This window comes from Dasypus novemcinctus, chromosome 2 (genome assembly GCF_030445035.2).
Source record: "Dasypus novemcinctus isolate mDasNov1 chromosome 2, mDasNov1.1.hap2, whole genome shotgun sequence".
Taxonomy (NCBI): domain Eukaryota; kingdom Metazoa; phylum Chordata; class Mammalia; order Cingulata; family Dasypodidae; genus Dasypus; species Dasypus novemcinctus.
The window spans coordinates 147,562,992-147,587,005 of NC_080674.1; the positions used below are offsets into that span (position 1 = coordinate 147,562,992).

The 24,014-nt window shown below is 41.6% G+C and overlaps 1 protein-coding gene across 2 annotated transcripts in view; it reads left to right on the top strand.

Moving 5' to 3' along the window:
- UBE2D2 (ubiquitin conjugating enzyme E2 D2) overlaps nt 1-14,849 on the top strand; it is a 69,710-nt gene extending 54,861 nt beyond the window's left edge. For both annotated transcript variants that reach the window (XM_058279654.1, XM_058279657.2), the window contains 5 exons: nt 5,077-5,108; nt 5,188-5,265; nt 5,349-5,454; nt 11,648-11,741; nt 13,186-14,849. In XM_058279654.1, the coding sequence (XP_058135637.1) occupies nt 5,077-5,108; nt 5,188-5,265; nt 5,349-5,454; nt 11,648-11,741; nt 13,186-13,231 (356 nt within the window). In that variant the 3' untranslated portion in view covers nt 13,232-14,849. The remainder of the gene's footprint in view (nt 1-5,076; nt 5,109-5,187; nt 5,266-5,348; nt 5,455-11,647; nt 11,742-13,185) is intronic.
- The last annotated feature ends 9,165 nt before the right edge of the window (nt 14,850-24,014 follow it).

Consider the following 24,014-nt stretch of genomic DNA (forward strand, 5'->3'; position numbering starts at 1 on the left):
AAGGTTATTTTGTGTGAAGAGATAACTGTGCATTAAGGAAGAGGCACTGTTTATTTTACCCTTGCCCATGAAAGATGCAATTCAACGTCATCCCGTATCTTCTTTGTTGTTTATTATCATTTTAAACCTCTTCGCCAGATATTATTTGACCTGGTCCCTTCCTACCTGTCTTTCCTACCCTTTGGGGTATTTTCCTGAGAGTGAAATATCTGAGTTTTTACCTATAGCTAGCTATTGTCCTTTAAGTAAGATGATACTAAAGATGATGGTGTGTGTCTGTCTGCCTGCCTTTCCACTGGCTCATACTTACAAGGAAGGTTTAGTTTGTTTTTAATATCCTTCTTCAAATGTTCTCAAACACCCACAAACTTTTAAGTGTAATTCTTACCAGCAAATAATATCTAGATAACCATGTTTAAAGAATATATACTGGCGGCGGACTTGGCCCAGTGGTTAGGATGTCCGTCTACCACATGGTAGGTCCGCGGTTCAAACCCCAGGCCTCCTTGACCTGTGTGGAGCTGGCCCATGTGCAGTGCTGATGCGCGCAAGGAGTGCCGTGCCACGCAGGGGTGTCCCCTGCGTAGGGGAGCCCCATGCGCAAGGAGTGCGCCCTGTAAGGAGAGCCGCCCAGCTCAAAAGAAAGTGCAGCCTGCCCAGGAATGGCGCTGCACACATGGAGAGCTAACACAGCAAGATGACGCAACAAAAAGAAACACAGATTCCCGTGCCTCTGACAACAACAGAAGCGGACAAAGAAGACGCAGCAAAATAGACACAGAGAACAGACAACCAGGGTGGGGGGGAAGGGGAGAGGGGAAAAAAAGTAATATTAAAAAAAAAAAAGAATATATACTGTCGCTAAGGAATAGACTACTCTTACTTTCTTTGGAAAGGTACTACTATATTGACAATTTAGTAGCACCTGACCAAAGAGACTCCAAAGTTGAATCAGAAAACTAGTTTTCTCTAGTGGCTAATGATGGTTGAATGTGTTTATTAGCTCCTTGTATATTTTCTTTGAAGAAATATCTCTTCAGATCTTTTGCCCATTTTTAAATTGTGTTTGTCTGTTTGTTATCATTGTAGGAATTACTTAATACAGTGTGTGGTAAACCTTTATCTGACAATATGATTTCCAAATATTCCATTCTGTAGGTGATCCTTTTCACTTTTTTGATAATGTCCTTTGCACAAAAGTTTTCAATTTTTATATAGTCCAATTTATCTTTTCTTTAATTTCTTGTGCTTTGTTGTCATATCTAAGAAGTCCAAGGTCTTGAAGCTTTTCCCCTATGTTTTCGTCTATCAGTTTTATGGTTTTAGTTCATATATTTAGGCCCTCAATCCATTTTGAGTAAAATTTTATAAATGGTTTAGTGCCCATTTTCATTCTTTTGCACGTGGATAGTAATTTTTCCCAGCACCATTTGTTGAAAAGACTATTTTTTCCCATTTAATATACTTGACACCCTTGTCAAAAATCAGATGGCATAAAAAATTGACCTCAACTTGTCGAAAATTAGTTAACCTTATGAAAATTCTTATCAAAAATAGTTGACCTCACAAAAAGGTGAGAAACTTTTTTAAAAGTCAAGATTTTAACACACCATTAAAACTTTTCCCACTTTTTTGCAAAAATCTGATAAGCAGGAAGAAATGTACTTCCTGAAGGAAGTAAGCTGAAGGCTAATTGGTCATATCATCAGCTTTTCTTTTCTTTTGAACACCAAAGTAGGTGTTCTAAGATACATTTTCATACTGTAACAAATATTCTCACTATCTCTTTTAACCTACAGGCTTCACCCAGAATATTAAAGGGTAATCATTTGAGCTGTGAACTTCATATTTAAAGTTTCATAAGACAGGTTGTAGTTTTCAGTTTATGTAAGAGTGATAGTGGTTTTTTGTTCTTGTTGCTTTTCCTTTTTTTAATCAAAATGGTTTTTAATTCAGTACCATGAATTTTTATTTTGAACAGCTCCTAAGATTGATCTTGAAATAAAAGTTTTGTTAGGGCAGTTTTTTATGCTTATGGCCAAGTATTTTATCCAGTAACTATTTTTGGAGTTCTTTCTGCATGGTGCTTCTAATAGTTCTTGAACTTTTTAAGAACCAATGTAATTTGAGACAGGTTAAATATTCCTTCACTACCTTCTTCCCTCCTTATTTATACTTTCACCTAGGAGAGTTAAGAGTCCAGGAGGGTCCCAAAGGGAGACCTAAGCCAATGACTCCAGTGGGTATTCTTACATTTAACCAGCGTGGCAGAATAAAGACTTAAATGATGATTCTTCAACTGGTTTAGTTATATAAAATCATCTCAATATATTTTTAGTTTATCTCTAGATCATTTTACAAGAGATATAAATATCATTGGTTTCTCTTGTCTTACATTAGTAATTTCTTTCTTCCTTTTTCCTCTCCTAACTCTTATGTGTTAGTTCATTTTTTTCTGGTGACAGGAGTCGGCTATTTATAACAGTGAGAACAAATAAGTTAAAAGTGCTAGCAGTTGAGTGTTAATGGGTTTTTATTTAGAATGCCAATGGTTTACGTATATTTAGTTCTGTTTAGGAATATTAATCAAGTAAGACTTAGTAGTATATAAATTACATATGAAATCTGTTGATGTTGTTTGTAAGAGATCTCAATAACATAAGAATGTTACTTAAAATACACTAAGCTGTCTTTTAACTTTTTGGAGTGCCGCATATGAAAAAGATTGCAGTATTACTTGAAAATATTGATCTTTTGTCATCTTTTATTAGAAAGGGTGTCCTTTCCAAAATTGTAAACGTTCTAGTTGCTAGCTGGCTGGCTTTGCTGCTCCAAGTCCTTTGGGTATTCTAGGTTGTCCAATTTTTAGTAGGTTTTAATATGGAGCACAGAACATGACTTGTTTCCTGTTAGTATGAAGAATAAGGATGATGAAAAAAAGTATTTTATCTTTAGCCAAGAATTAGTGTCGATTTAAATTTTTCTAATAACTTCTTTAAGTTCTGATTATTTCTTTTTTGTTTTTTTGTGTTTTTCTGCTTTATTTTATTTTAAATGTTACATTAAAAAAATATGAGGTCCCCATATACCCCTCACCCCACCCCTCCCACATTAACAAACTCTTCCATCATTGTGGCACATCCACTGCACCCGGCGAATACATTTTGGAGAACTGCTGCAGCATGTGGACATTGGTCCACATTGTAGTCCATACTCTCCCCCAGTCCACCCAGTGGGCCACGACAGGACACACAATGTCCAGCATCCATCCCTGCAGCACTACCTAGGACGACTCCAAATCCTGAAAATGCCCCCACACCATATCTCTTCTTTCCTCTCCCGACGATCAGCAGCCACCGTGGCCACCCTCTCCACATCAGTACTACAATTTCTTCCCTTACTAATCACAATAGTTCCCCAGCAGAACACCAGTAAGTCCACTCTAATCCATACTCTATTCCTCCATCTAATTATTTCTTTAAAAGGATTCCTCTTAGAAAGTTGAGAAACAGAACTTAAAATAGTTAAATGGAAGTTTAAACTTATTTTCTTAGTATTCCTCAATAGTTCTGTGGTGTAAGTGCTTCTTATTTATTATCTTATCTGATTTGATGAGAAATGCAGATGTAGTTCTATCCTCCCATTTACAGCCACTCAGAAATTTAAGTAAATATAAAAGGATTAAGTAGAAGAGCAAGACTCAAAACGGGTCCTTTACCTGTAGCTTCATCATCCTTTTTCTTATAGTGTGTCAGCCTTGTTATGGGGATTGTTGACTCCATTTATTAGTATGTTTTGTTTAGTCCAGTTGTCACGTTTGTGATTAAAAACAGAGTGAGACACTTTTTTTTTTTTTTTTCCTAAACAAGACATTAGTGGCTTTTTATAGGTCCTTTGTTGAAATGACTAGAACCAATCTTAGTGGTTCAAAGAGGCTTTCTCCTTAGTACTTAATCCATAAAAAACTGTGTGGCAGAAAAAGGAATTTTTCTGAGTATCAATAATGGGTAATCTAGGAAAAGGGAGGGCCTTACCTTTTTAATTCGAAATAAACAGACTCTTTTTGTTGGTTCAGGCCCCAGTGAGGGGTAAATCAACCATAGGGACAGTGTCTTATGCAGGAATTAAAACAGAACTTTAGGACTTTGACTGATATCCAGTGGATTTTCGTATGACTTCTTAGTCTTCATGTGTCTGCTTTGTGACAGGATTTAGCTAGCTGGTTTGCGTTGTTCAGATTTAATCTCGGTGACAAACAACTTCCCTTAACTTGCCCAGATCCTAGCATAAATGTTAATTACTAAGTAACTTACTTACTTCTAAGTGAAAACTCTGGGTTTTTTTAATCTCTGTGCTGTATTTTATGGTACCACCTTAAAAAAATGGAATAAGCACCATTTTCTGCAGTTTCTGAGATTTCCAATTAAAGAAGTTTATAACTTACTGGTATTATCTCTAAAGTTTATAATAAAAAAATAATAATAAAGTTTATAATAAATCTTGGGCTTTCAGCTGATATTTTCTTTTTTATTGAGGGACCAATAATTCTAAAAACCTATACATGAGAACCTATATGTCACTTAAAAATCAATCTGCACTCATTGGAGTGTTGTCTACCTTGACATTACAGTTCTATTATACCTGCATTATAAAAGGGAGTATATTATATGTAGTTGTATAGGGGTAATGCAATGGTATAATACATCAGGGTTGGAACTTTTTATTGTATTTTTACCCTTTGAGATAAGGAAATGCATTTTAATCTTATAAGTAGAACTTTGGGCCTTGTTAAGAAGTTTTTCTCCCTCACATGAGTTTTTAAGATGCTTTAAACTGGGTACCTTATCAGAGTTGTAGATCATCCTAGTCATTTCTCTCTCTCTCTCTCTCTCTCTCTCTTTCTCTCTCCCCAGATCTACACTTGGTTTAAATTCCTCATCCTGCCCAGGACTCATTATTAGATTGCTTATAAATGTACTGGGATTAGATGGAGAATAGTGGTTCATTGTTATGGTTTACAGGTACATTGTCGATACTGCTCCATAGTGACTTTTTATTGTTGCTCTTTTTTTTCAGTGTTCCATTGGCAAGCTACAATAATGGGGCCAGTAAGTATTCAGATTAATTTCTGAATAAGTAGCTTATGTAATTTACTCATTTTAATCCCACTTTTCTTGTCATCAACAGAATGACAGTCCCTACCAGGGTGGAGTATTTTTCTTGACAATTCATTTTCCAACAGATTATCCCTTCAAACCACCTAAGGTAATTGAGATGTGGCAATTGCTTTTTATGTGTTTTTTATGATATTAATAAACAAGTTTACAAAGTTTTCCTTTTTTCCGTAGGTTGCATTTACAACAAGAATTTACCATCCAAATATCAACAGTAATGGCAGCATTTGTCTTGATATTCTACGGTCACAGTGGTCTCCAGCACTAACTATTTCAAAAGGTAATAGAATGGGTGTTTGATACCAAAATAAAGCAACTTTCCTTATATTTTTTATGTAACATGTATTTAATCTAAAGCTTCTTTAAAAATAAAAAAAATATATAAAAAGATAAAGCAACTTTGTTTTAAGGTTATTCATAAAAGTCTACTTATGTTCTTTTTTAGAGGAGGTAGCACTCCCCCTTGTTCTTGAAAACAGACCTTGAGATCCCTGGAGAGTTGGATTTTCAGGCATAGGTTTGGTGACGACACTGTCCATGTGGCACTCAAGCATGAGTTGGAAGATGTGCCATTTGTTCTGACAGTCTTTCAGAGCATAGTTAAGAGTAGAAGACTATCGGTGTCTATTCTAATTTGAGATCCAAGAATGGACAGGATAGATACAGTTCCAGAATAGAAAATATTAGCCCTTTTAGAGAAAGATTATGCTATAAATACAGATAATAGGTTCTTGGCGAACAAAATATAGGTTATTTCATTGGCAGGTTTCACATAGTCTTTAGGTTTCTGTCAGGAACAGAAGCATCCTCTATAAGGTGGTTGCTTAATTTTTCTTTTTTTTTAGTTAGAGAAGTCGTGTGTTTACAGAACAATCATGCATAATAATATAAATTTTTATTTGAGCATCTTAACTGTCCTTGATCTAGTCCTGTGTATGTGTGTGTATTTGGAAATGTATAAAGAAGTATGTGGTGAAAGATCCAGCATTTCTAAATAAGACCTCATTACATGAGTAGGTTAGAGATTTTTTTTTTTTTAAATATAGTGAATCGAGCTATGTAGTTAATTAACATTGTCTTATTTCTTGACTTTAAGTTGTATAGTCCCTCAACATTATATCCACATAATTCACTAGAGGAGTGAAACTCAAATCATAATTTACAGAAGAAAACAAACACGAATACTTACCAGATTTCAGTGTTCTAATCTGAAACATAGCGAAAGAAAAGAGATGACTAGTTGTAGCTCTGTAAAAGCTTACAGCAATTGTTTAAAAGAGAGTGTTGTCAAAATATAAATATGGGAAATAGAATACAAATATATAATGGATTAAGTGATTGTTTAAAATATGAAGAACACATCAGTCAGTAAGAGAAGATAATCCAGATTCCAATGTTAAATGGACAAAAAGGAACCAAAACAATTTCCTATTTTTCACCTTTTTAATTAACAAGGATTTATTTTTCAGTTGATATGAGCACTCATTCTACAGGTAAAAGTGTATATCTGCATAGTTCTTTAGTAGAGCAGCCTGCCAGTATGTATTAAGAGACTTAATCATCCACACCCTTTGATCCCATAATTCTGGTTTCATTCATGTGCTAAGAAAGTAGTCCCAAATACTGAAAAAGCTTTGTATGCAGTTATATTTGTTATAGCATTATTTACTGAAAATTAGAAATTACTTTCATGTCCAACATTAGAGGAAGAAATAAATCAATTCTACCACATGCATTAATACAGTATTCTTTACAAATTTTGTGAAGAATGGGAAAACATTATGTTTGAAAAAAGCAGGGCATAAAATTTGAAGACTTTGTAACTTGAGTTATATAGAAAGATATGTTAAAATAATTAGAAATAGTTTTGATATTTGGTTAGTGAACATTGGTTTTTGGAACATTTTTCTTTTCTATTTATATTTTACCATTTCTTTCAGTGCACACATTTAGATAGAAGCAACATTGCTTCATGTTAAAGAGCAGAGATTCAGAATTCAACTGCCTGTGTTCAGATCTCCACTCCACCTCTTAATAATTCTGGACACATTAACAATGCTTTATGGTTCTCAGGTTTTTCATTTATACAATAAGGATGATAACTGTTGAATTGTTATTATGAAGATTAAAGAAGCAAAATACAGAGTTAAGTGGTTCCTTGTAATCACTGAAATAAACTGGAATAAAGGTACTATTGTAAAAAGTGTTAAGAAATTTGCCCTCTTATGACTTACATACTCTTACTAAGTAATTTTTAAAGGAAACATGAAGCAAAAAGCAAAAAACTTAGATTAAAGCAAAATTTCTGGGATTCTAGGTGTCCTGTCATTGTTGTTCCCCACCCCCTGCTCCTCTCCCCGACCAAAATCAAATAGTTTTCCAAAGAAGTGTTCCCTTTTCTTTTTATAGTTCCCTTTGTAGTTCAAGAGCTACTTGAGAAAGTATTCATATACCTGTTGGTCTTATGATTTCCCAGGCCGGTGAAGATTCTTCTGGTTGCTCTTTCCACACCACGCAGCAGTGGAGATATAATTTTCTAGTAATGGGACAAGAGAAGGAAGAATTGGGGTGGTGGAACACATCTAGAAAGCTAAAATTATTGTAGTATCTTTTAATGCTCTTCCTTCTCATGCCTACTGTTGATTTTTCAGCTATTTTAAATCAAGGGCTATTAGAAGTTTCTCTTAATCTATATACATATTTTTAAAAAAGAATTGTGCCATTGTGTTAGATTTGAGTGTATGAACTTACTTAGGTCTAATGTTTTAATGACTCCTTTTGTATGGGCAAATAGTTCTGTGAAAGTCCTGAATAGAAAATCCTGTGTAAGATATTTATCATCCCTTTAAACATACAGACTGTTTTGAAGAGCAACGATTTTGACCCCAAATTCCTTCCACTTTGAAAATATATGCTAGGGATTTAAATATATAGAAAACTTAAAGGAACCAGATAAGTGTATCCATAAAGCAACTTCATTATGTTTTTATATTTGGAAGCATCTGTGGGTTATGAAACTAATGAAAATTGGGTATATCCTCAGTGTATTGCACTGGTGACAAATATAAATAGTTACAAGTCTGATCACTTAAAGACCCTATGTAGGTTATGCAAACAGGAATAAATTATAAGCCAAACTTGATATTATGGGAATTAAAAGAGCTGAGTTGTATGCTAAGAATCCTGTCACCAGGTCCCGATAACCACCATCAACCCTTCCTTTACTGGGAAAAAAAAGTCAAAAAAGCTATTTCTTTAAAATTTATCTTTTCAAAAATTGTCTTGTTAGAGTAATTAGAAGAGTCAGTAGGAAAGCGAATGTGGCTCAAGTGATCAGGCCTCTGCCTACCATTTGGTAGGACCTGGGTTTGATCCCTGGGGCCTCCTGGTGAAAAAAAGAGAAGAGAAATGTTCCTGCATGGCGAGCCAGTGCCCATGCAGTGAGCTGAGTGTCCACATGGTGAGCCGGGGGCGAGCCGAGTGCCCGTGTAAGTGCTCATGTGGCGAGCTGAGTGCCTGCACGGCGAGCCAAGTGCTCACATGAGTGCCTGTATGGAGAGCCAGTGCCTGCACAAGTGAGTTACGCAGCAAGGTGATGGCACAACAAAAGAGAGATGAAGGGGAGAGTCAAGGTGAGCACGGTAGAGACCAGGAACTGAGGTGGCGCACTGTAAGGGAACCTCTCTCCAAATCAAAGGTCCCTGGCATCAAATCCTGGTGAATCCTAGAGGAGAAAGGCAAGAAGGCAAAAAGAGAAATAGATACAAAAGATCACACAGGGAAGTGGATGTGGTTAAAGCACTTGTGCTCGTGTCTGCCATAGGAGGTCCAGGGTTTGATGCCCAGGGCCTCCTGGTGAAGACAAGCTGGCCCATGTGATGAGTTGGCCCACGTGGTGTGTACTGCCCCACAGAGGAGTGCCGGCCCATGCAGAGAGCTGGCACAGCAAGATGACACAACAGAAAGAGACACAGAGGAGAGACAATAAGAGGTGCAGCAGATCAGGGAGCCGAGGTGGTGCAAGAGAATGATCACTTATCTCCCAGTCCAGAAGGTCCCAGGATTGGTTCACAGAGCCGCCTAATGAGAATACAAGCAGACACAGAAGAACACGCAGCAAATGGAAACAGAAAGCAGACAACGGGGAGAAGGGAGAGAAATGAATACATATATACATACATACATACATAAATAGGTCTTTTAAAAAAAGATCACACAGCAAATGGATACAGACAGCAAAAACAGCTGGGGGGAGGTGGGGAGAAGAAAGGAAATACTATGGAGATAATAAAATTTATCAGATCTTTTTAAAAAGTAAGAAAAGGAAGATTGTGTCAAATATAATTTGGTAACATGTCTAGGTGAAGAATCTTTGTACTTGTACCAATTTGATAGGCTGGATAATTTTCTTATTTCTATAGTCAGCAATTTCATGAACATTCAAAATCTGTAACTCCCTGTTGTCATTTTCAGGAAATACATGAAATCTTTCCTAATTGCTATTAGACTGTTCTGTATTTGAAAAGGGTGTCAGGTGATGATACCTGACAATGGGAAGAGAAGGTGTTTTGAGAATGTAACCTGACAGAATTGTTGGCAACAGGAATGAAGAGTCAGAAAACATCTTTTCTTAATATTTTTTATTTTCCATATACACTTAAGAAAATAGCTTTTTTGTTACGAAACTGAATGATTAAGGGCATGCCAACTTTCTCTTCACTGCTTGGAAGCCCTTGATCTTTATAGAATAGATTTGGTAGGAAAATGAGTAAGTCTTTTTCCTGCTGAATTTGATGTTTTGGGAGTAAAGTGGGGCCAAGAGCCATTGCCTTTTGCTACAAAGCATTAGAGAAAAATAAGATTACCAAGTTCTGTTAGTATCCAAAAAGAAGGATTGAAATTTATTTCAGTATGTCAGAGGCTCTTGAAATAATATAATCTGTTACCTTGGCCCAATCCCTGCATTCAGTAAAGAATATATAAGTTAATGACAGTTTTAAGTAGAGAAAATTCTACTGTTGACATTTGCCCTTGTAGCCTGCTACATCCCAGGTTGTCACTAAGGAAATGGCTTAGATGAAATTCTTAAGTGGTCACTGAAAAGGATTTGAAAACTTAGTTAGAAGTAGGTTGTCTCTTCTATAATAATTGTGTAGCTGGCCTAGTTGGATGCAACTGCTGGCCTTGTATATTATTAAACTAAATTGTTTTCAACAATAAAAATGAAATAAATTCACTGCATCTGAATGTGGTACCTGTTATTGAGAAAGCAATGATTGTTGGATTTTACAGTTGTCATTTTGAAAGGCATTTTTCCCTGAACATGGGCTGCTAAAAATTGAACTTTATGGGCTGTGAAAAGTGTTTCTGGCTGTATTAGTCAGCCAAAGGGGTGCTGATGCAAAATACTAGAAATCTGTTGGCTTTTACGAAGGGTATTTATTTGGGATAGAAACTGACAGTTACCAGGCCGTAAAGTGTAAGTTACATCCCTGACCAAAGTCTGTTGCCACGTGTTGGAGCATGATAGCTTTCTCTTCCTCTTAAGGCTCCATGGTCCCAGCTTTTTCCAATGTCTGCTATAGGCCATCAGGCTCTCTAGGCATTGTCTCTGTCACTGGGGCTCTATTCTTTCGGGGCTCAGGCTTGTGTCTCTCCACAAGGTCAGTTGTAGACTGTCAGGCAAATAGCTTGTCTCTTCACAGGGCTTCTGCCATGTCTGTGGAGCTGTCTCTATTCTTCTGTGTTCTTCTCCTGTGTGTTTACTTCCCGGGCTCCAGCTCAAAACTCAAAACTCTGTTCTCTGCCATGTCTGTTCTCTGTGAGTCCCTGCCTACCAAGGGGGTGGGGATGTAACGTCCTACTGACATGGCCCAATCAAAGCCTTAATCATTATTTAATCAAGTAAAAGTGAAACCTCTGAATCCAATATAATCTAATATGCCTGGAGGGGCAGACCAGTTTACATTCATAATCCAATATCTATTTTTAGAATTCATAAGCAATATCAAACTGCCACACTGGCCTAGGATTTAGAAGACCTGGATTCTAATTACATTCTCTTACTCACTAGCCAGGGGCATTGGGCAAGTCACTTTATCTGCCTGGGCCAGCTTAGCAGTGAGACAGTCATATCAACTCTTACATCATGAGATTATTAGGAAACATTGAACAAAAGTGTTCTATATTCTGATCTGGAAGACCAAGATGACATTTAATATTTATTTTATTTTTTTTGTATTTTTGTTTTGTTTTGTTTTGTTTTAATGACATAAGCCTGAAATCTGTTTAAGCCTCTTAAAATCTTTGTTGATTACTGTTAATATTAAACTAGAAAGACCTTACAGAGTTGCTAGGCACTACATATAAATAGCTTCTTAGAACTTTCTCATGTATTGGCACTCAAGTTTCTCTCAACCCTTTGATTTTATCATCTTCTAATTTTTTCTTTTTCTTTTTTTTTTTCTTTCTAGTACTCTTGTCCATCTGTTCTCTGTTATGTGATCCCAATCCAGATGATCCTTTAGTGCCTGAGATTGCTCGGATCTACAAAACAGATAGAGAAAAGTAAGTATAGTCTCCAGATAGAAAGGTATCTCCGGTGGGGTGCAGATGTTTATATGTCAAATATTTCTGAACCTAAGGGCTAAAGATGGGTCAGGTTTTAAAAATGAAGTCCTGAAATACTCTCCCAGGGCAGAAAAGTAGTATTTGCACCAAGTGTCATTATAAGTAGATATGCTGGCCTTATCCTACATTGATTCATATGAGTCTTACTCCCTAGAAAAACTTTCCTACAGTGTGCTTTCCAGCAGCTTTATGTCTTATACTTGGCTTTTGACATAGAGCATTTCATATCGAGGGGGCCCATATGTCTTAAGTATTTGTAAATGAATGGGGGAAAGGAATTGATTTTCTCTATCAATTGGCATATTCTAAAGGAAACAGGTGAATAAAAGCTACAAGACACAAAGTCCCCGAATTTCTTTTAAAAACAAAACTTCATGTAGAATTTAGGTATTAGAATTGTTCTATGACTCATTACAGAGTAGTCAGGATATCAAAAGAGGTAGTAACTAAAAGTGTTCTAACCTTTGTGTTTTATTCAGTGAGGCTATAGGAGGAACTAGATGGGAGAGATTGGGTAGTTTTCTAAAAGTAAAATATAAAGGATTAAAGAATTACTTGAAATTATTGGATTGGAGAGTCATAGATTATGTTTTTTCTTAATAGAGTAGAGCTACATTGGGAGTGGGGGATTCCTAGTTTTGTCTGTGTTGAAGTCTGAGTAGTAATATCTAGTCATGTATTTCTGGCTGTATTTTTTTTTTTTTATGACTTCATGATTTATTTTTTACATTTTTGGTTGAAGAATCATTTAATCCAATATCTAGAGTTGTGTTCATGAATGCCTATTGGAAGGCTCTTCCCGAATCATTCTAATAATGTTTAGCAAACTTTCCCTCATCCCTTTTTTAATAGAAGACTTATAACACTTTTTCCCCTGCTTATTTTACTACTGGACCGTTCTTCTGAAGCAATAAGCCCATTTATTTAATCAACCAAACTGTTGAAATAAGAAATTCTGCCAGACCAGTTGTTTTATTGATTATAGTGGAAAGTATTGTGTCAATTTAATCACCATTGGTATATGACTTCAAGACATATAGAATATAGAACTATAGTTTCAAGAACCCCAAATAAATGAATCAAGAGCTGAAGACTTTTCTTAGAAATAGGTCAGTCAAGTATAGAATAAGGTATATTCCAGCAGATGCCAAAATGTAATCAAAAGCCTCTAAGTAGCATTTATAGGAAATTGTTTCGCATTTCACAATTCTTCCACTAATCTGATTAAATGTATATTAGAAATTTGGGCTAGAAAGGTGATTTTGTTTGAATGTCTTAAAAGCTATTACCCTCAAGTTATAGAAGGGATAATGAATGAAATCTGTTGCTTACTAACTGATGCTTCACCCATGTTAAGCCAAGCCTCTCTTTGTATGTACAGGTACAACAGAATAGCTCGGGAATGGACTCAGAAGTATGCGATGTAATTAAAGAAATTATTGGATAACCTCTACAAATAAAGATAGGGGAACTCTGAAAGAGAAAGTCCTTTTGATTTCCATTTGACTGCTTTCTATGAGCCCACGCCTCATCTTCCCCTGTGCACATGTTTACCTGATACAGCAGTGCTGCGTGTTATACATACTTGGAACAACAAACTAGAAATACTGTACTCCTGTACCAACATTGCCTCCTAGCAGAGAAGTGTGTGTGTGACAAGCCAGTTCTCCAGGCGTAACCTAGATATGAGACTAAAAGCTTTATTGACTTAAATTTGGATAACAGCAAGGTGAGGGATGGTGGGTATAGTATGTGCTTGGATTGGGAAGAACAGCTCCACTGACCTGTAAGAGATTGTTTTTAAGTGGAGTCCTTTTAAACACAAAACCGTTATGAAAAGCAAGGTGAAGAACACGAAGCTCTTTCTGTATTCATTTTATTCTGAAGGACCTACGTCTTAGGTGAAAGTTTGACCAACCAGATTAAAACTCTTCTTACATCCTGTATTTTAAGGTCTAAGTTTAACTGGTCAATATTTAAATGGATTGGAGCTATTAGTGTATAAAGTGTGATGGGCTTTGTTCCCAATTCTTTTACATCTTCCCACCCCTTCAACGTTTATCCTTTCTGCCCCTCTTTCTCTTTTCATATTCTTTGGTTTGTATGTGGTTTCTCAGTTAATACATAGCTAATAGCTCTTATTTTTCTTACATTTTTAACCGCTTAGGTCTATCTGGATGTAAGGGTGAAAATTCATTTGATGGAAATACTTGTGTATATTTAAAGACCCAATTGCTCCTCTGGAGCTTGTACGTTCAAGAATGATTAATCTGTGTAATAAACTGATTACTACAGTCATTACATATAATTTTGTGTGAATAGGCTTTTTGAATTTGAGAACTTTGTCTAGCTGAGATTAGTGGTGGATTTTCCCTCACCCACCCCTGAAATGTTTTCATTTATTCTGGGTGCATTTCAAAATCATGAAACAATTTCAGTTTACAGAGTAAAAAGGATATCTTGAGAGTAATTTTACTGAACAAGATAGGGGCATAAGCTTAATTTCCATAAAACTTTAGTTGTGCAACATTCCAGGAACATGACTGTTAAATAGAAAATTTGCTTTATTAATGAAACTAAGCTGCATTTCAACAAAACCTTGTGACATTTCCTTGGTATATAGGATATAAAACACAAAGACATTGCTATTGGGTAAGTTAATCCTCTGTGGTTGTAATTGTAAAAGAAACCTGGGAAATGTGAGCACAATCTTGTATTGGAGAGTCTACATGATTACTTTGCACTAATATTTGCAGGATGTTCATCCAATTTTAAAGTTGTACTACTGTATGTGGCATTTTTGAAGTCTATCCTTGGCCCTAGTAAAATGTAGTTTGAAACTTGTAAACAACTGTGTTTGCCAGAAACATCATTCATGTAACTAGGCAAGTTACCTTTATTTCTCCCCTTCTCCTAATCTAATTGTAAAACAGGCCAGCCTGAAGGCCATAGCTGTTTCTCTCTAGCCATCAGGTTCTTTCAAATGCATCCTTACACTCTTGCACAAAAATTGAGGAATAAATGTCCACTGCTTTTGGTTTTGAACTTGTTCAACTTGTCTCATCTCTCAGTGTCACTGGTCCTTCATCTCAGAACTATAAATTGTGCGAGACCATAAAAACTTCATTTAAAGTGCAGCATTTTAGCTGTTGGTTACTTCTTAGTATTTCCAATATCCTTGACCTTGCAGAAAAAGTTTGTCTTTTAACAGTTACGGGGAAAGGAGTTAGAATTGACCTCAAACCTAAAATCATGATTCTCAGTGTCATGGTCAAGTGGGAATTCATCAACTTTTACTTGCTATTAATTATACTGTCAACTGTGGGTCACTTGCACAGATCCTAAAAGACCATTCCATTCATCTTAGAGTGCAGCCAGCTTATTACCACTTGGAAAGTCATAATGTGGGTATTTTCACAAGAGTGCTCTGCACTTGTTGCAGATGTCAAATGAAAGGGTTTGGGTGCTCACAAACAACATTAGGCCCTTGAATGCAGTTTGATCTTGCCAATTTGAATATGGGCTGTGTTTGGTTCAGTCTGTATAAGTGCCTGTGGCCAAACAAGGGCTCAGGGAGGAAGGCTACCTTCCCCACTTACTAAAAAAAAAAAATAACACCCAGGAAAGTTCCTACCTGGGATCATGTTGATCTTTATAGGAGCTTTTCTAGCTTGAGCACATGTAAAAATTAGTCTACAACAACCTTGATTATCTTGGTAAGGCAGTGGGTTATAAGGGAATCCCAAGTGTGTGTATTCCCTTTCCTTTGCTTCTTAATAATATGGAGTACTTTGTCAAGTTACAATTGAAGCAGTTTCTTTCGGTAAAACTAAATTATTTTAGATACTTGCATGCTCCATTACTGGCTGGTGGTCAAAGGTAGCATTGTCCTGCCAGTTTCTATACTTTTGGGTGGTACAAAAGCCTTGAAAGGTAGGCTGTTGGGACAGGGTGGGGAAGGGGAGTCTGTAGAGATAAGGAATCTCTGCACTATCCCAGCAAAAGAGGTACTCCTTCCCCCCTTCAAACTCCTGCACTCTTGAGTCATTCTCTTTGCCTCAAGAACTTATTTTGAGCCCAAGGTAGGTTGTCAGGAAAAAATGGATTATTTCTAAATTATAGTTGGGATGCATGTCCACTGTCCCTTGTCTGCTAATGAAGGTGAAACTCTCTGATCTCAGTCTGCTGTATGGCATCCCTTAACAACCCAGTAGCTAGGTTTTAATAGAAGTGCTTTCTTCAGTTCCTGGGTCTTTTAAGATATGCACACACCTTTCCTTCCTTTCACTTTAGGAATAAGCATCTTTATTTGCCTCTCAGTAAATTGTTGCTTTTGTTAAGGCCCCATCTCCTTTTGAGTCCTCCTTTTCCCATTGTAAAACACTTTAAGTGATAGATTATTTTGGTGGGTGTAATGCTCTGCAAGGAAAAAAAAATTTAATATGAAAACAACGGAAGGTAGCAAACTATCTGAGCTATACATTTGGAGAACTCCTGGAGCCTATTCCCTATTTAATGTTTCCTTATGTTGTGCATACATTAGATGAAAACTGGTTCTGAACTCTCTGTACCCTACAAAAACCTTCCTTAAAAGCACTGTAACCTTTAATTAGCCAAGGCTGGTGTAAGTGGTTGGTTTTCAGGCCCCTTTGAATAGCTTAGGAATAGGAAAACTGGCCAGGGAATCACTGTCTATCCCTTTGCTAGACTTAATATTCATGAAACAAATATGTTCCTCTTTCGTTGTCATATCTTACTTTAGTCAATAAAGGTGGGAAAACTCAAAGGTTTGCGTTAGTAGCTGAATGCATGATACAACCACCAGCCAGCTTTGCCCTGGACTGGACTGGTTGAAGCAGAGTCAGACATTTTTGTGATGAGTGATCACTTTTCATCTTTGAATTATTTGTGGAGCTCTATCTGTTCAGAGGCAAGTGTAATCTGCTTCTTAATAGATGCAAAACTAAATGAACACCTTCGTGCTAAATCAGCAGCTTAATAGTCTTTAATTGAGTGTTATTTTGTTTTTGTTTTTAACCTCCTGAAATGGGGAATGTAAGTTATTACTGGTAAAGTGGTCTTTTAAACCAGGGCTGGGGCACCTGATTGCATTCATTTGATCCCATTTTGAAAAACCAAGAGGAAGCAACTGAGTGCCCAGGTCGGGCATCCTATGAATGTTGGACAGGGAAGAGCAGCAGCATCCTTGGTAATGTACTGGGTTCCTTTTAAAACTTCCCCTAAGGTTATGAAGGGTAACAATTGCCATTTCCCCAGACACCTCTCACTGTCCTGACCACTTGTTCTTTGTAGTTCTCTTATTTGAACTTCATTCTAAATAACTAACTCTTGAGTCTTAAGAAAGTAATTCCCTACCAAGTATCTTTTAAAAAAATAAAAATGTATATTTTAAAAAACTTGATAGGTAACAAAAATGACACATCATTAATTTTTTAAATTTGCATTTATCTGAATATGAGTAGGGCTGAAAATTAAAACTTAAAAAAAAGCAATTCCCTACCCCACATTGTAGGGCCTCTAGTGAATCAGAGTGAGTGGGGCAGTTTGGTTTTGCTGACCTCAGGACCAGGTGCTCCCCAAATTGCCAGCTTTCTCAGGTTTAAAGTTCTCCATAGGAAATTTGGGTAATTTTTTTGGAGCTCCTTTTTTGGCCGCCTGGGTTAGAAGTTCCTAGAAACAGCCCACAAATATAATCTGTCATTTGGGCTCTCACGCTAGTACCATCTCGGGGCGAGAGAGATGTCCCCTGCTTGACATAGTTGGCAAAGCTAGGCTACCTACCTGGCAGCAGGGGCGTCTGGAATTTCCTCCAGCTAATTGGGGCAATACTGGTTAGGTCCTGGACAATCACCCCTCCTCCCCACAGCCATGTTCTGGGCTCTTGGAACTAAAGCCTTTGGAGGGGGAAAGAGGTGGGCATATGAGAAGGGGGATGGGGAAAGATTCTAACAGTCAGTACACAATAGAAACAGGGATGGGAAATGAGCATGTGAAGAAAAAAAGCGGGGCATGGTTCTGGTGTAATCTAACAGACTGTGGGGTCCTAAGGGTGGGTTCACCTTTTAAACTGGATAGAAAGGGCAATTCCTTTTGATGTTTCCGATGTATAAGCAGGGGGGAAATTCTTGGTGATTTCTCCCCTGACACAGTTTCCCTAGGTTGCTCCCTGCTAGCATCCCTGACTCCTGTGTCGGAGTTGGATGGGTTTAGGTTTCTGTTCCCACAGGTGGAAAAGTGTGTTTGTCTGGGTGGGGAAAGTGAGATGATGGCCCTGGTGTCTTAAGTGGGTGCTAGTGTTTGAATGGCCAGCAGAGGGCAGTGGTGACTCAGCTCTAACAAGCATGAGGCGTGTGGTCAGTGAATCTGTGGACAGAACCTGAGAAGGTCTTTTGTTGGGGTGGGGAGGCCTGGTGTGGGCCTGGTTTTGTTCATAATTTGTCTAAAGTTGAATGATCCAGTCAGTGCCTTTCTCAGTCAAGGTCTTGTAGCCTAGCTACTTATATTCCAGCCCAAGGCCTTCCAGAAGTGTTAAACTGTCCGCTCCCCTCTCCTCTTCCTTTTGCTATTGTAGCCACGCCCCTGTGGAGGACAGGCTCAGTAGGGTCCAGCCGGGCCTTTGCCCACCTGGCATCATGATGCATGGGGGGAAAGGCCTGTCCCTTGCTTCATGTGAACAAGGGGATCCCATACTTGACAACTATCTGTCTGGTGCCCAATGTTGGATTTCCCCAGATGCAGGCATTCCCTATTCCACCACCCACTCAACTAGCCCAATCGCCCCAGCCCACCCATGGTGGGAACCAGAACCTGGCCCTTCATGCCCTGAGGGAAGGAGACCGGGGGATAGGAGAAGCAGAGGTGGGGGTTAATGATTGTGCCTAGGAAATGTTCTTGTCCCTTTCAGTTTATCCTGTTTTGGGGCCCCAGACTCGCCAGTTATCCAGCTCAACAGCTGTGAGCCTCCAGGGCCACCACCCAGAAGCCAGCTGCCTTTTCACAGGAAATTCTTTGAAATTCCAGGCTTGGCCATCTGGGTATGCAAATATCTCCAGATTTGCTCAGCCCACCAAGTGACTGCACCCCAGGCAGAACCGTGAGAATTAACTGCCACAATCCCCCACATGGGGAAAGCTGCCTAGGGGCTGATGATACCTGCCTAGGGGCTGATGATACCTTTCTCCTACTGGGAGACTTGGAGGGTCCTTGTGGCTCTCCAGATCCTGCCTTAGTTGTCCCTAATCGTGGTTGGGATTTGGCATCCAAAGGGATTGTTGGGGCCCTTTCTGGGATGTGAGACTCTTGGCCTAAGAAGGCCCCTGGAATGGGGAAGTAAGCCTTAGTTCTAGCCTGGTTAGAGGGGTGGGGACTGCCTACAGGGAAAGCTTGACTTCCTACCAAGCTAGACAGAACCAGGCTGCCTGGGGTGTAGGCAGCCCAGAGTAGGACCAACAGCCTGGCCCCCAGAATGCCTTGCTCTCCTCTAGGCCTCCCCCTGGGGCTGGTTATCTGGCTGCAGCAAGAGGAATGCAAGCTAAGTGGGGAAGGGGGAGTCAGGGTCAGGGTGGAAACCTGGGAATGTAGACTCTGGGCCTGCCCCTGTCCCTGTTGGAGGGAGGGAGCCATGGAAAATGTGGCCAGTAGGCCTCAAGCGTGGGAGAGTGTAGCCCTGTCTGATTGTGCAGGAGGGGGCTGCCCCCATATGCAGGACCTTGTGAATGTGAAAGAATTGTGATCATGAACATTCCTTAGTGTTTATGCACATGGGGTGAGCATAAAGCTCTGTAACCTTTGAAGGAGTCAGATCTGGGTTTGAATCCCAAGTGTATAATCCTGGACAACTAGTTTATCTGTTCTTTGCTTTAACTTAATATCTAGGAAATGGGTACTTGCCCCCTTTCCCAGCCTGGCCCATAGAAAATACTAAGTGAAAAATGGCTGTTATGAAATTAAAGGGTTCTGACTGTGCCCGCTTATGGATTCCAGGAGGTAGGCACGGACAGTGGGACATCATTCCTGTATTTTTTTTTTTTTTTTTTTTTTTTTACAACCCAGAGGTTTGCTTTTCTGAGCAGGACCAGCTCTGGGATACCCACGGACGTGTGGCAAGCTGTCTGGGCCCCTTTGGGGTGCAGTGCAAGTGCAAGTGTGAGCCAATAAATAGGGTGGGTAGGTGGACAGATCAACATGCCTGGCTGGCCTGTGTGTCCCTACCCAGGGTCTGTCCCTCTGCTTCTCTTTTTTGTGGGGGACAAAGGGGAGTCCAGACACCCCTCCTGGTGAATAAAAGGGTGGCAGGAGGAGTTGTCTCTAGCCAGACCATCCCCAGCTGTTTCCCAACCCCACCTGAAAGGTAAGGGTCACATGAGTATTTTGCCCTCCCCACGGCCCTGGATACTTAACTCCATACCCCCAGGTCACAGGCCGCCTAGCAGTCCCACAGCTCTCTCTGTTCTGGGAGGGTCTGGTGTGTGTGTATGTGGGGGGGTGGCTTTTGAGGACTTGGAGCAGCAGGCAGGATTTGGGTTTCAGACAGAGATTTGGGGGAGTTAGCTACACAGCTAGGTGAAGCTGGGGAATGTTGGGAGTTGTTCCAAGTGGGACCTTTAGGGGGAGTTCCCTGGCTAAAGGGATTCCTAAAAGCCCAGACCTGATCTGGAGGAAGTGAGGGCTACTGCCCCCCGCTGGCCCTGCTTTGGAATCACAGGAGTGGCCTCTGAGGGTGTGTTGAAGGAATGAAGGATCACTGCCCTGGTCCATGCACATGCACCGCTGGGAATGGCGGCGGCAAGAGTAGTGGTGGTGGTGATTGCTGAGATCCGGGGCCAGCCCTATTTCCTGCTTTGGGTTTGGAATGGGGAGGGCCTATCTGGGGGCTTTGGAACTGATGCCTCAATTTCTCTAGGGAAAGATGGAGGCTTGGGGCTGACCAGAAAGGGTTCTTAAGTTTGCAGATGAGACACTGAAACCCTGTGTAACTAGGGGCAAGGGTGTGTGGGGGGGTGCTCATAGTGGAGGGTAGTGCTTTGTGTTCTCCTGTGAGTGGCAGGAAATGAGGCCAGTAGCTGTGCACTCGTTGAGTCACACCTAATAGGACATTGGCAGAGTAGGGGTGGGGGAGTGGTTCAGCACGTGCATACACTGCCAGCCCTGTGTATGGCGTTCTGGGACAAGAGTGGCTGTGTGCTGGGGAAAGCGATATTGTGTGGCCACTAAGTAAGTGGCTCCTGGCTGGGCAGGTGCAACAGTGTGAGTGGTGTTTGTGGCACTTGAATTGTTTCCCAGGTGTGTGTAATGGCAGGACGAGTTGTGCTGCTGGGGCGAATCAGGTTTCTAGAGAGAAATGGACCGACCTAGAGAGCGTGTAACTATTATGTAGTGTTACTACATTGATAAGACTTTTTAGTATGTAATCATTAATAATGATCCCAAGACACCCCAGTGTTTTGAGCACTTAGAATGTTACTGGCCCAGTGCTAAGCTCCTCACCTGGTGTAGCTCACCTCATCCTGTCAGAACCCTGTGAGTTAATGCCGATTTGCTTGCCAAAGAGTTTATTATACCATGTGGGGTGGGTGGGGCACAAGTGTATTCATGTTGAGGGGCGTGATATAGCTACATCGGTGTTTTAGTTGCTGGAGCAGCAATTTAGATTAGCATGTGGCCCTGTTGCATACCTGGAATCTTGATCCCATTGTGCAGTTGCATAGTGTGAGACCCAAATTGACAATGTTCTTTGAAGTGGTAGTGATGTATAATCTGGCTGTATGACTTATTTGTGCAGCCAGGGTGTGTAGCTCCCTATGTTGTGTGGGACTATATGACACATTTTGTGTCCTGGGGACGTGGTGATGTGAGGCCCTGTTGTAGAGTAAGCCAGTTGTGTGGTACAGTGTAACTGTATAATTATGCGTCTGTGAATTTGTTGTGTGTCCATGGGAACCAGTCGTTTGACCCCGTTGCATCGTGTCCTGTGTTTTAAGACGTGGTGTAACCGCGGTGTGGTGAATGTGCCTCCTTTGTGGTGGTGGTGGTCCTTCTCTGTAAGGACTGCGTGTGACCCCACCGTGCAGCTGTGCCCCTTTGCGGGTCTCTGTTGTTTGACCTCCGCCGCTGCTGTCCCCATCCCCGCCGGTCGCCGCCCCTCCCCCGCGTCGTCCACCAGCACCGCACGGCGATCGATCGCCATTGATTGTCCCTGACGAGCTGCTCCACTTTCCAGCCAATGTCAGGAGGGGGGAATCTCCGCCGCCCTGGCGGTGTCATTTCCACACACTCCCTGGGCCGCTGCCAGTGCGGGTGCCGCCAAGAGCCGGCCTGGATCGCCCAGAGCGCGGATGGGGCCGCCCCCGTGGCGCGAAGACGCCCCGACGGCACCACGCGGCCCAAGCCCCGCCTGCACCCCCGCGTCTCCGGCCTCAGGTAGAAGAGTGTTACCACACGCTCGGCTGAGCTGGGGAGGGGAGAGGGGCCGCTCAGCAGCCAGCGCCTGTGCGCCTGGGGGGCGGGGTGGGGACGCAGGCCGTTTCCGGAGGGCGGAGGCGCCTGCGGCCAACTTTGCAGCGGCCCAAACAGATGCTAATGATTTTCCGGGAGGCGCCGGTTATCTCTGGCCCCAGCCGGTGGTGCGCAGGGCTGGGCTGGGCACAAACAACTCATCACCACTACAGCGACCACCACCGGCTGGCCGAAAGAGCACCTGGACAGTGGGGGTTCCGTGCTGACCTGTGCCCCAAAGCTGACTTCGTGGGAATGTTTGCCTCCTTATCCTGAGCTCCTGCGCAAAGTACCCCCCTAGCAGGGGAAACTGAGGTCCAGAGAATCAAGGTCACGCAGACCCAGTGCTTGCTTGGCTGAATGGGTTACCCTCTCTGACAGCCACATGGCTGGGGACAGGCAGCTCCCCCATCGCCTTTGCCCCGGGGCCAGAGCCAGTTTCCAGACTCTCCGGGTGGAAGTGCTGACGTGGCTCTGGGCAGCTGTCTGGGGCCGGGAAGCGGGGCAGATGTCACGGAGCCCAGGGGAGGAGGTGGCTCTGTGGGGAGGGCCGGCAGGGCCTCTCACTGGGCCAGACACGCCTCCTCCTCCGCGCCCTGGCTCTGTCTGGGGCTAGAGCACTGGCAGGCCAAACTGCCCCTCCTCTTAGTCTGACTCCAGCTCCACTGTGTGGCTGCTGACCAGTGCTGCAGCATCTCTGGGCCTCTTCCTCTGACAAAGGAGTCTAACAATAGCAACTGCTTTAGGATGGGTGGGAGCCTCAAGTGAGAGCAGAGGCTTGCAAAGCCCCCAGCCCAGGACTGGGCACATGGTTCCTGCTCACTAAATGTTGAACATTATTGTTGTCTTTACAAGTGGGGAATTCGGTGTGTCCAAAGGCAGAACTGAGTCCTTAGTGTGCCAGCTGGTTTCTGCAGAGGTCATTCTAGCTAGCCTCTGCCTCGATGCCCCTGGCTCTCTGCATTTCTCATGCCTGTCTAGCTTCGTGCTTCTTCCCGCAGTGTCAGCCCCTCTCAGCTCTGCCTGCTGCCAAGCTGCCCCCCTCTTCGTGTGGTTCCCTCCTATCTGGCCGCCACACTGGGTCCCTCAAGCAGCACAGCCCCCCGGGAACAGCAATCGATGGGGCGGAACAGCCTCCCTGACAGATGGACCCACGGAGGCTGGGCTGCTTCAGCAAAGCTCCCTAGGAAACCGGAGACAGGAGCCGAGCCACCATGGCTGCCTCCTAAATAGAAACGGGAGGGGGCGGGTGGGGAGAGGAGGAGGAGGAGGCCAGAGCTTGGAAGAAGCCCAGGCTGGGCCAGCCCTTTGGGAATGGGCCTGGAGGGGCAGGGCAGGCCCCACCCTTTCCCAGAGGCCCCAGAACCTCTTGGAGCTCTGTAGAGCCTGCCTGTTAAGTGGGAGGTGTCTGAGTCCTCCTCCACGGGCAGGTGAAGAGCTTTGTCAGGCCCTCCATCATGGGCACTTTTTCTAACAGGCCCAGAGGCTGGTGGGTGGGTAGGCAGGTGGGCAGGCAGGCAGATTACCAAATTCCTCAGGCCACAAGGGGCCTTTGAAATCAGAGTGGCAGAAGAGGCCCCTATGCTGGTGGGGGTGGGCGATAAAGAGACTTGGCTGTGTGTGTGTGTGTGTGTGTGTGTGTGTGTTGGGGAGGGGGAAAAGGGGGGCCTCTAACCCCCATCAGGTCTCAGATTA